General features: G+C 40.4%; 2 protein-coding genes across 3 annotated transcripts in view; one reads left to right on the forward strand and one right to left on the reverse strand.

Annotated features, from left to right (window-relative positions):
- The window catches only part of Nost (Nostrin), a 9,246-nt gene extending 4,815 nt beyond the window's left edge, over positions 1-4,431 (forward strand). Inside the window, exons 3-9 of one of the 2 annotated variants that reach the window (XM_018035173.2) lie at positions 1,595-1,683; positions 1,760-1,839; positions 1,954-2,078; positions 2,308-2,775; positions 2,851-3,180; positions 3,253-3,405; positions 3,481-4,431. In XM_018035173.2, the coding sequence (XP_017890662.1) occupies positions 1,595-1,683; positions 1,760-1,839; positions 1,954-2,078; positions 2,308-2,775; positions 2,851-3,180; positions 3,253-3,405; positions 3,481-3,900 (1,665 nt within the window). In that variant the 3' untranslated portion in view covers positions 3,901-4,431. The remainder of the gene's footprint in view (positions 1-1,594; positions 1,684-1,759; positions 1,840-1,953; positions 2,079-2,307; positions 2,776-2,850; positions 3,181-3,252; positions 3,406-3,480) is intronic. The other variant, XM_026818803.1, reaches the window with a different exon arrangement.
- Positions 4,372-10,219, reverse strand: LOC108631318 (exosome component Rrp6). Its single transcript, XM_018035159.2, has 12 exons — positions 9,325-10,219; positions 9,001-9,246; positions 7,410-8,921; positions 6,832-7,355; positions 6,606-6,762; positions 6,494-6,528; positions 5,608-6,088; positions 5,440-5,543; positions 5,067-5,374; positions 4,914-5,009; positions 4,575-4,820; positions 4,372-4,511 (listed from the first exon to the last, which is right to left on the reverse strand). The coding sequence occupies exons 1-12, from the start codon at positions 9,442-9,444 to the stop codon at positions 4,438-4,440; spliced, it is 3,903 nt and encodes a 1,300-aa protein (XP_017890648.2). The 5' UTR covers positions 9,445-10,219; the 3' UTR covers positions 4,372-4,437.
- Positions 10,220-12,384: the final 2,165 nt, after the last annotated feature.

The following is a 12,384-nucleotide window of genomic DNA, read 5'->3' on the forward strand; positions in this document are numbered from 1 at the left end:
TTTCTAAAGTGCATAAACTTTTGGGATTGACTGTATAGCCAATACATCCTTAAATTACAATGTTTGAATGATACCTAACATTCAATTGATAATTTTTTTATTTAAAATTCTCAGTTTACATTACATTTTTTGATAGAACAGAAGCTCATCGTGCAATGGTTTACTTCTAAAAAACTCAACCTGTATTGAAAGTTCTGAAAAAACGTTTAAAATATCACCCATATAATTCCACCTGTTGCATCGCGGCTATATATGTCCAGGCGCGGCCCCGATGTATCAATTAACCTTTTGCACAGCCCCTTCAAGAGGTTTCGACATCCCAGCATTAATACATTTTATCATTTTTACGTATCCAGTTTCTGCGTAACAAATTCTGTCTGCGAATAAATTCTTTCGCAAACATTTTCACGCGTCGAACAACTTGATAGCCATGTACGCAGAGTGGATCAATAAGAATTCTCATATAAAAGAAACTGATGTTTATTGATCCTTTGAGCTTCATTCGTTCAAATTTAAGACCGTAGTCGTTTAATATAACATAAGAATTAACGATATCAATAAATATTGTTTTATGTGATTATTCTTATTGATTTAACATGTCTGTGAGACGTAATGTCTTGTCTGTTATCTAGGAAGACGGATCGTAAGAAAGTTGATCTCTCTTCGTGGCGGTGCGTTTAATTAATCTTTTCCTCGCAAGAGCGATCACGCCAGCGGTGAAATACGTGTTATAGCGTATTCTTCTCACGCGTTCAGTATTTATCTTAATTTTCAAAATACCCGATGACGTATCTTTAGTTTCGAATTGAAATTTTTAGTGAGCTCGTATAGAAATTCGATTCATTACGAGTGAAAACAATTATAATATGGCATCGCGTCGGTTTGGAAAGCCGTCGAACCAGAAAGTTACATAGCAGTTGGACGATCGAACGAGAATCGAGGAGTCTGGTTAGCCGGTAGGGCGTAACGGCAGAAAATACCGGTAAACGACATTTCCGTCCGATATTCTTTCTTCGAATCTGGTTAAGAGAGAAAAATCCGATAGCGAACGTGGTTGACAAAAATCGAAACGAAAAATTGAATACCGGTTAGTTTCTCGATAACGATTCGGTTTTCCTTAATTAGTTTCGCCAATTGGTCGACATCGAATTCGCACGTATCCTGAAATTCCGTATTCGTCGAAAGAAACTCGTATGCATATTATTAGCATATTTATATTATGATTGAGTAAAATCACGAACGGGTATCTCGAGGGCAACGACTTTCTACTTTTTTAATTAACTTAGTTGCACTTTTTCAAATCGTTTAATCTGCTTACATCAATTTCTCGTATTTTTCAAGGTTGTTAAAGGTTCTTTCCTTCGTGATCGTTTCTGGAAATGTACAATCCAAACTTGTCGACTTGTTAGAAAATCGTTGAATACGTGACTCGTTCGAGCGGACATCGGAAATTCTGCGTTTCGCGATCTACGATGCGTGGTTACCGCTACTTTCTGCGTTACCCTCAAATAAATCTCGTACATAATAGAACGCGCTGTGACTGTTCAACTGTACAGTACGATCATTATTACCGGAGAATTAATTCTGGTTGCAGGGAGGACAGGGCGGATTCGAGGATATCCGAAGGTACGTGAAACAGGGTGGGGATTTTTGCAAAGAGTTGGCATCGATCCTTCACGAAAGGTGAATTATCATGCGTTTGATTTTTCAAATTGATTTTATGTAGGGTGTATTCTCTATTTATTCTCTTGTCTCGCAGAGCTGAATTGGAAGCGACTTACGCCAAAGGGCTCAGCAAATTGAGCAGTAAATTGACGAAAGCATGCGCGAAAGATCAAGGTATTATGACTTCTAATTAATCTCGATCCGACCGAGTGTACATAGAATATAATTAAGGACGGTGACGCTGTGTCAGTGCATATAATCTTTATCGTTGCTTGGTGATGAGCACAGGTGGGAACGGTAGCGGAGGCGTTAACGAGGCATGGAGATGCGTCGGCGAAGAAATGGAGGCCGCCGCGGAAGCCCACAAGATCTGGGGTATCACACTCAGCGAGCAACTCGCGAAACCGCTCAGAGTAAGTTCTTTTAGAAAAAATGAATCAGGGACAGATGATCGATATCTTCGAAATATTATTAGGAATAGTCGTTTATGTGCTAGTGATCGACACGGTTTTTGCCTTATGCGTAGACAAGGAATAAAAAGATCGCATGTATCACTTATCGCCGTTTTCGATGTGTAATCAGAGATACATTATCTTTGGAAGAAAACGCGGGAAGGCGTTGACGATGCTCTCTCTGCCTCAGGTGGGAGTAGCGGAGGCTCAAGGACGATCGAGGAAGGCGATCGAGAATTCCGTGGACAAAGCTGGAAAATCTCTCCACGAGTGGCGAAACGTCGCGGCGAAGAGTAAGAAGCAGAGTTTCGCGAGCGCACGGGAGAACGAGAGGTTGCAGGACCTGGCCAGGCTGCAAACGATCAGTCAGAGCCAGCAGAGCAACAACAAATCGCCGAGTCATCACCAGATGACCGAGAAGGAAGCCAGCAAGTTGGAGGCGAGGAGGAGAAAGGCCGAGGATTCGTCTCGCAGGGCGGACACCGAGTTCTACACGGTGAGCGTGAGAGCCGAGAGAGCCAGGCTCGAGTACGAGAGCACGATGAGGAAAGGGGCAAAACAGATGGAACTCCTCGAGGAGGAAAGATTGAGCGCTCTCAAGGATCTTGCGAACGTTTACCTGGCTCACCTACAAGCCCTGGCTCCCCGCCTGCAACAGGTGAGCGCTCACGACGTCGGACGTTCGAGTTGCGAATCACCAATTATGCAATCGACGATCTTTTTCTTTTTACAGAGTGCCGACCGATTGGCAACGCCGATACGTAACTGCAACGTGTCTCAAGATATCGAGATGTTGAAGAACCACATACGCAGAGTAGAGAGCAACGACGGTTGTAACGCGGAGCAATTGCTGCCGGACTTTTACGCGGAGCATGTTACGCTCGCGATGAACAGGGAACGTCGAAAGCAAGCATTAGTGAGAGTGCTCCATTTGATCAGGCAAGACTTGGAACGTGAGAGGCGTGGTAGAGAGGGTTTAGAGACGCTTCACAGAGCTTTTGTCGCGACGCCGGCCTTCGCCGCGGACGAGAGCACCCAGAACGTCACTGAGAAGCTACACCATGTACGTCTACGGCTTGAAACGGTTTTCGTGTCTTTCGCGTGTAAATTATGATTACCGATCTTCTTCCGGTAGATGCGTTCCATGCTACTGTACCTGGAGGCAGCCAAGTACAAAGTCGGAGGAACGTTGGCGGAAGTGGAAGGCAGCAAACGAGGCAAGCATCCGTTCGCCGAGTACATTTTAGTTTCGAGGGATAAACAGGGTTTGCAGCAAAGTGTCCTTAAGGTGAATATTCTGTTTTCTAAGGATCGATTCCTTTCCGTAACGTGAGAAAACAAACGTATGCGCTTTTTGTTTCAGATTCCTTCTTGGGCAAAGAATGAATCGTTCGAGATTCAAACGGAAGAGGACGACGATATCGAAGTCCGTCTCGCGAAGGATCACGATGCCGTCAGTCGTCAATGGGTAGACCGGACGGCTGGCGATGGGAACTCGGAAAATCCACCGGACGAGGACGATTTCAGCGATTTCGACGAGTTCAGCAGTCAGTCCGAAGATAACAATAATCAGGACGTCGACACCGTGGAAACGAGTGTGAAACCTGATGGAACGGAACAATGTCGAGCGATCTATCAGTATTCGGCGAACTTGAACGATGAGCTCAGTCTGAGTCCAGGGGATCTGATAACGGTGCATCAGAAGCAGCCCGATGGATGGTGGATAGGCGAGTGCAAAGGCCGAACTGGAATATTTCCAGCAACCTACGTTCAAGTAATTTGATTGTAGAGCTCACAAGAGAAGGAAACCAATCAAACGTTTGCTTCGAACTCTGAGCAGGGAATGAATAAACGAATATACGTGAGAAAAATTAAATAAGTGCCAATGACAAGATTTGGGTGTTTGTTCGAATATCTCGCGGAGTATATGAAATAAATGTGGACGAAGTTAATATATAATCGCGATGATACCGTAGATAGATTTATACGACGAACTATTCCTTTTTATAGCTGACGTACTATAATTTATACAATTGTAATGTAAGTAATAACGCCGCGATACGCGATGATGGATTGTATCATTTTCATACGTTGCGTCTGTGAAAACAAGGAAGAAAGTCTATCATTCCTTCTATAGACGATCAAAGACTGCCATTTACGTGGCGATCGCGTGTCAAGTCAGCGCGAGTGTGTATGTATGTATGTATGTAGTAAAACCTGTTCAATCTTAATTTTGATATTTCGTTGTAAATAATTGCGAGATAAACTTCGTTTATTTGTGTTATAATAATACAGTCGAACGATACAGCGTTAATTAGTTTTAATCATCAACATGGTCACCGAACTCCTTCTCCAAATGAATGATTATTTCATCCAGCATGCGAGTGTTATTAACTGGAAACAAGATTAAAAAGTTCGCGTATTTAACGAGAAGACTTTAATTAAAAGTCGTCTTACCACAAAATGGCGCGCTGTCGGCAGTAATGACGAAGAACGTTCCTCGTTGAAGATAATTTATAGCGTTTATTCCCATTTCCGAACAGATACTTCTGTTACAAGTTCCCCTGGCCGCGCGGAACAAGTTTCGATACGATAGGTCCCAGTGATGCGCCCAAAATGTGCAATTGTGCTTAACGTCAGTTACCAGGGACTCGATTAAGTAATGGTGCGAAAGACCATGACTGCATATGGACTTGTCGATCACTAAAATCGAGTAACCAACGAAATCGAATAATTCTTTTATTTTCGAACGAAACATGTAGGAAGCTACATATCTGCTCCAGTAAAGTTAATCACCTTGAATGGGAACCGGTAAATAACTGAAGTAGGAAGAGTTGCTTTTTATGCAGGCGGGTTGGGATTTGCCACCGTTCGGATAGAAATCGACGTGGCCTGAGAAACGATATCAAAAATTATATTTTATCGGAGCAATCAACTAAAAGTACAAACCTATTGGGCCTGGTAAACCTAATCCGATCTCGTGTAGCAATTTCCCATTAGTGTGAATCACATCCACGAAGGGTGCATCGGATTTGGCGAGCTTCACGGCAGGGTCTGCGTTTTTGAAGCAAGGTTGCGCAGGATCTAATCCTGTTATTCTCTCTACTTTCCATGGACTGTGTCTTTTTTTCAATTCTTTTGCAGTGAAACCACAGATATGTGCACCGAGACTGTGACCCACCAAATATATTGAGCCCCAAACGATCTTATCGGAATTGTTCCCAGCATATGTGGCATTTTCTATATGTTCTAGAAACCTTTACAGTTTACAGTTTTAGTACATCGTAAATTACAGCCATTATTTATTTAAAATAATTACAACCTTGATATTTGATAGCCCACTACTTTTGTGTTAACAGCAGCTTTGTAATAATTCCAAGTATTACCGCCAGCACTCCAGTCTACAACTACTACATTGACGTCTCCCTAAATGAAAACGCGAACATATGTAGAAAAATTCATTCTATTTATTATTTCAAATTTTATTTACCCATCGAAGGAAAGCTTTTTCCAAGTTGCTGATCCATGGTTCTTGACCGTGGGATAAGAAACCGTGAACTATTATGATTGTTTTTCGTTCGATTTGAAAATCCGTCCATTCCAAACCGAACTGTTTGCCGATTATTACCTTAACGCGTTGAGGCTGCTTTCTCGATGAGAGCAAAAATTGCATCTCTAAAGCGTTTGTACCATTCGGATTGCTCATGAAAAACCATTCCAAAGCTGAGGCTACCGTCTTGCCTAAGCCGAGACAGTCTACTTGATGCGACTTGCCATCTACTTCAGAATCAGAAGAGAGGTCGAAAATAAAGTCTGTCAAATGGCTAATGTAACTACTCGAATTTTTGTCAACGTTTCTATCTTCTTCCGAAACGATATGACTATGCGCGACAAAAAGTAAAGACAATTCAACGAATACTATTACAGACAGTTGCATTTTCCTGGATATTTTTGTATCCAACCGTACTCGACAAAGTTAGATTAGACTAGATTCATAAAGAAAAAAATAAGTGATGTGATGACCTGACGATAACATATACAATTACTAATTTCAAGCGAAACATCGTTACTTTGTCACTTCCCTACAAATTTTACATAAGAACGAAGCATTTTATGTATTTACTACTGAATCAAATGAAAGTATGACTTTAGAATGATACTTCCCATTGTAAATGAAATTATAAGTATTTATTAATACTTATATCGTATGTACATACATATATATAGAAAAAAACACTTATGTATTTCAATTTCCGATGGTAACAGTAGATAAAATATCTTGGTTTATTTTGCGCGAAAATGAAACATATGTTTCATACAAAAGTATTAAAGTACCGTTATAGAAATTTATGTAAGTTTATATGTTTAGCTTTTGCTTCTTCCTCCTCCGCGATTTTTCTTTCTTCTTCTTCTGCAACAGTTAGAAAAGGAATCATTATGGTACTTAGATAGAAAGTGGAGGCTATTTAGAATCGCTAATTTTCTTACCACTGTCTGGTCAAAGTTCGTTTGGTTGATACTGTTTTTGCTACCTCCTTGGAACGAACTAAAATCTATAGTGTTGTAATTAAACTTATCCGATGGCATCATTCCCTTCTGTTTCAACTGTTTCATTACACGCTTCTTTTCTCCTTTTCCTCTTGAACTGAAAGTAAACTCAATACATTAATAACAAGAGAAGATAACATTTCTCGAGTATCTTGCGTATACTAACCGCATGGGATTGATCGTTTCGTCGTTTGAAGCTCGCATGTCGCTCATTTCTCTACCTTCTTGCGAACGTAGGTCTGCTACGTCGTCTAGTCTTGTTAAATACCCTGCAACTCTCAACGTGCTTTCATTATACACATCCTTCAGCGACGGGATCGAACTTAACGGTTTCTGTTCAGGATACCGTTCCGTTTCCTGTTTATTAATATTTGAATCACGTTTCTTTTTACGACCTTCCATTTGACTCAGCGGCGTCTGAAATAGTTTCCTCTTAGCGACTTTCTTAAAATGTTCGTGAACACGATTTTTGCTCTCTTCTAGTTCTGTATCTTTTTCTTTTAATTCTCTATCTTCTCCTTGACTTTCGGTCTCTGTCAGTTTATTCGCGCGTTCCTCTTCTTGTTTTTGTCTCTCCCTTTCTCGCGATTCTTCTTCCGCTACCATTGGTATCACTCGCTTATATCGTTCGAACGGACTTACGAAAACGAACTTTTTCTTTCCCGTACTTTTCCGGTCCTCATCCTCGTTCTGCAAATAAGACTAATTACTAGAGTTCAAACAAATCATTATTTTGTTAAGTACCTCGGATGTAGACGAGTCATCGAATACAGTGACAGTATGCTCAGTCGCAGTCAAAGAAATCGGTGAGTCAGGCTTGTTTCCGTTGTCTAACAGACAGGGTAAATCGGCTCTCGCTTCCATACCGCTTGGAATATCGTGTGACGTCCACGTCTTTGAGCTTGCTGTCTGCACGTTTCTCTGAGTCAGTCTCTGCTTGAGCTCCTCCAGCCCTGTTTTAATGAGCGGCTGTTCCCTAGCCTTCAATATTATTTTGTGCAGTTTCAATAGATTCTGTCTGACTAAAGGAGGAATCGAGTCGCAGCATGCCAGAATTCCTTGCATCTCGCGCGGCAATGTGTCTGCTATATTTAAAAGCATGTGATTCGGTAGAACGTAACCGATGCTATCGTCTTCTTCTCTCGCAGTTTGATCCCGCCACTTGTGCAACTCCCTCAAAGCATACAGTTGCTTGTTGTTGAATATCCTGTTACTCTTTTTGTACATGTTCATGAAGCTTTCCTCTGTCCATACTGGTTTCACGTAAGTCTTCTTGCAAATATCTGTACTCCTATCGTAAACCGCTTTCAAAATATTCGACTGGCCATTAGCTGCATCAATCAGAGCATTCGTTAGAATGTCTTTTATGTACAGTAAATAATGCGTGTCCTCCCTGGCGTATTTCAAGAGTTGTTCTGGTAATGGTCGTATACGCCAATCGGCCATTTGAAAATGTTTATTAGGATCCACGTTGCAGTAGGTTTTAAGCAAATACGCTAGACTTAAATACGGTAGGTTCAACTGTTTCGCCGCTTGATGAGTATCAAACATGTTGACGATGTACAGAGATAGATCTCGCTGAAGCCATTGAATGTCTAAATCTGCTCCATGAAGCACTTTCAGTATCGTGGGTTTGGTAAAAATTTCGTTCAACTCGTGTAATTCAGAACGCAATGACAGAGTATCTATCACATAATCAGTATCTCGCGTCGAGATTTGCATCAGACAAGTTATTCCTTGGAAACTTCGGTAAGAATGATGCTCCAGATCCACAGCTATTTCTTTGTACTCTTTTAAATCATCTAACAATAACTTGATATCGGGTGGATCTTTGATCATTATCAATTTAGTATCCTTTAAAGGTTTATACATCAAAGGTTTAGTCTTTTCCAATTGATCGTTAGGAATTACGAACATTTCCAGTTCATGTTCGTAAGGGTGACAAAACACCTCGCCATTTTCACCCTCTTCTAAATAAATCGCCAATGGTCTCCGAGAATTAGGTTTATCCTTGATTCTGGGACACCAGGGTTTCAGACTATTGTCGATTTTATCTTTAAACGATAATTGTGGTCTGTGAACATTTTTTCCAGCTAACAAGCATATAGAAGATTCATCCTGAGAAGTTTTCTGACTTGTTGATGATACCAATTTACTGTTCCAGCTACCATTCATCTGCTGCGTCTTCGCATGAGTGACTACCAATTCCACTTCAGATTTTTTAGTTATGCCACATTCTTCATCCATTAAAGCATTCTGTGATTTTACATATTTACAAAGACTATAGCTTGGACAAGGAAATGTTATACTCAATAAAATCATTATGAGAACTTACAGCTCGATCTTGAAGAATATCATTCGCTTCTATTAGGAGTTCAAACTTTTCTTCGATGTCACGATTTACAACACTGCCCTTGACACTGATTTTGCCTAATATATCTTGCATAGCATTCAATAGTAAATCTGTGTTTGAATTTTTGGCTTTGAGAAAACTGGGGAAACACGCATAATATTTGAAGTTCGATCCAGTAGGTAAATTATTAGCAGCCTTGATTCCAAATTTAATCGCATCGTAAGCTTCCTAAAATGTGATTGAAATCCGGAATACAAATCTATTTCAATTAAAGGAGATGCAGAGGCACAATAATTCGAATCATACCTGAATGTAATCTTTAAAATTCGTGTATCCGGGGATAACTTGGTTAATTTCTGGTGGGTCACTGACTTGCGCTTCATTTTCCGTCGTTTGGCAATCGCCACTCCAATCTTCATTTTCCATATTGTTAATCGTAAAAATCTGCACAGTTATTCGTTAATTGTGCACTAGAAAACAGTGTTTAAAATTACGATTTACAAGTTTGGCATGCTACAACTACACGTGCATGCATGTTCGCTATTCTGTTCTGGACAGATCCATGTTTGTGTTATGTATATTAACTTAGCTTCGTGAATCGCCACCAGGGAGAACGTAAGTATGCAGGCATATAAAGCTGTCATTTATTCAGAAAAACCAAGTAAAAAAATCAGTAAAATCTCTACGGGACGATGAATAAAAAACAACAGGACACGAAGCATTCCATTTTCGGATGTTTAAATCAAAATTAAACAGTTGTAAACAGATTTCTTTATTTCTTCACAAATGGGTAATCGCTTGGCACGTGTTGAAGTTTTGAATCGATGAAGTTTTCCCTTCAAATATAAAAAATAACATGAGCCAAGTAGAAAGAAGAAGTACGCGGAATGTACAGGTGAATTGATTTTGTTACAAGAATGCGCTTGCGGTCGAATTTCCTTCGGCGGGAAACGCTTCGATTTAATCACGCGCATGTTGCGCATGTCAAACGCATCAAGTTAATTATGTATTATGCTATTTAAAAAGAAATTCGGGAGATACTTCTATTTATAGTTGCAATAAATGTTATGTACAATAGCCGCGATTACAAAATAATCAATAGTCCCAGTGAACAGTTTCGTCTCACTCTTCTTTTTTTTTAAACAATTTTTTATTCGTAATATCTAGATGTAAATCCGTATATAAATTATTATTATGCACACATTCGCGTTACTTGATTCCTTTCTTTCTCACTCGCTCTCTCTCTCTCTCTCTCTCTCTCTTTTTCTCTCCCGCTCGTTTCCCTATTTCCCAATTCCCACCCCAAATATTTTGTTCATTCTCGCCGTGGCACAACGAACGAGTTGCTATTTTTCTTCCCCTTATGACGGTACAAAACTATCCTACCTATGTACAGGGTGTACGAAACGTGCAAAGCGAATGAAACACAAAGTGGAGGACATACATTGTGCGCAATCAATCGCAAATCGTCATACTACTCGATCATGTCTGTGATGCAAAGTTCGCGGAAGAGTGTATCTCAATCATTGTATTAACCGGTTTTCAAATAGTACAAATCATGTTCAAGTTTTTTCCGAAAGGTGTGAGCAACATTCGTCGATACGAACGATTAACAATCGTGCAAGGGTATGCGAGGCTCGGAAAAATTTCGTCGCGTAGAAAACGAATGATTCTATGTACATTACAGATCTCTCTCGTGTCGCGCTTAGAAAAATAGAATCTATGTATATCTGTTAGAAATCATTTGTGCGGAATCCTGTGAATCTCGATGCAAGACATTCGCCGACGCTCGAACAACAATTTTAACAACGAATAAGATCCGATCAACAGTTTAACGCTGTACAATTTCGCGATTCCTGTACAATAGAAATAAACTGGATTGAAAGATCCTTGAATGACTCAGCGTATTTGACAGTGTGTTCTAAGTCGAAACCTTAGTGTCTAGATCACAAGCGATACGACGAAATATCTCGGTAATCACAGCTTCGACGTCGATGATCGTGTTAAAGTAATATTTCCTATGAGCGTAACACACTCCCTATATAAACGAAAAATTGTTCAATTGACTGCATCGCATTCTATGCTCCTATGGGATTTAGATGGCTTATACGGTGTTTAAACAGGTGCATTTTTTTCCAGAATAAGAAACTACCGACGGGGCCAGGGTTGTTGCAGTTTTACTTTCAACAAAGATCTTGTTTACTGGAATATCAATTTTCATGCTTGTCGCCTTTGGTTGACAAAACGGTTTGCGCGTCAGGCGTAGCTACTTACGTCCGATACTGATAGAAAATTCTACGCTTACAAAAAATGAAACACGATGTCTTTGCTCTCGTTAACGAGTTGTTCGATGGGTGATCGCGCGACGTTGTTGAGCATTGCGTAGTTTTAATCGTCGCGTATGTAATTCGTCAGAACATCCTAGATATTAAGGCACATCAGTTTGCTCGCAAGGCACGGATGACGTCGTTCCTTCCTCCCTTGTCTCGTCGTTGATTGATAACGTTCGGTAATCGAAAAAGTGACGTGAGTTTCCTTTGCTTTGCGCGGCTTCGCGATTCCTATAATATAATCGGCATAAAAGCCAGTCAGTGAAAAATATTCAACGCGTCGATTAGTAATCGGTCTTATAGTTTAAATTAGTTTCATATATTCTCTCGATCCTTTTCCTTAATTAATTATTTTCTTTTTTTTTGTTCTTTTTCCTTTTTATTCCGACTGAATGGCTTTTGAGTCGAACATATCGAATAGGCGATGTATTTTATGTACAATGCTGAACGTGGGACACTGTACGTACGCCTGCCGCGCAGATAAGGTGTCGATTTGGGAAAATAAGTGCGAAACGTAAAACATACGTTGGATCGATTTTCTTCCGTGATCTTTCCCATGCAATTATCCAGCGATCGAAGAGATTCGTGAAACTGAATTCAATGCACAGGCGCGAATTTAAAGGCCAGTTTCCGCGGCGTTTATGTAACCGTGAGACTTGGTACGAAAGTGCGTGGACCGTGTCCCGCAGTCCAGTCCAATTAAGGTCGTCAGTTCCCGAATCGAAGCGACGATGGTTACCAATTTTCTAACCACCCGAGGGATTAAAAATTGCGAACAGAGATCTTCCCGAATTACGTAATCAGATAACGGACGGTGGCATTGTTACGTAATTTCATCCAAGACTCACCGTTAACTCCTCTTATATAATTCCCTGTTTTTATATAATGTTATAGGCGTACCGATGACAATAAAAACGTTTCGTTGGTTTCTATCTATTCTCCCGATATATTTAACCGTTTGACAATTATATAAACCGAAAAATACATCTGCCAACGGAAATAGCAGGCGTTTAATTGAGAATACCGGGGGGGGGGG

This window comes from Ceratina calcarata, unplaced genomic scaffold, assembly GCF_001652005.2.
Source record: "Ceratina calcarata isolate Rehan_Ccalc_2016 unplaced genomic scaffold, ASM165200v1 scaffold88.2, whole genome shotgun sequence".
Taxonomy (NCBI): Eukaryota; Metazoa; Arthropoda; class Insecta; order Hymenoptera; family Apidae; genus Ceratina; species Ceratina calcarata.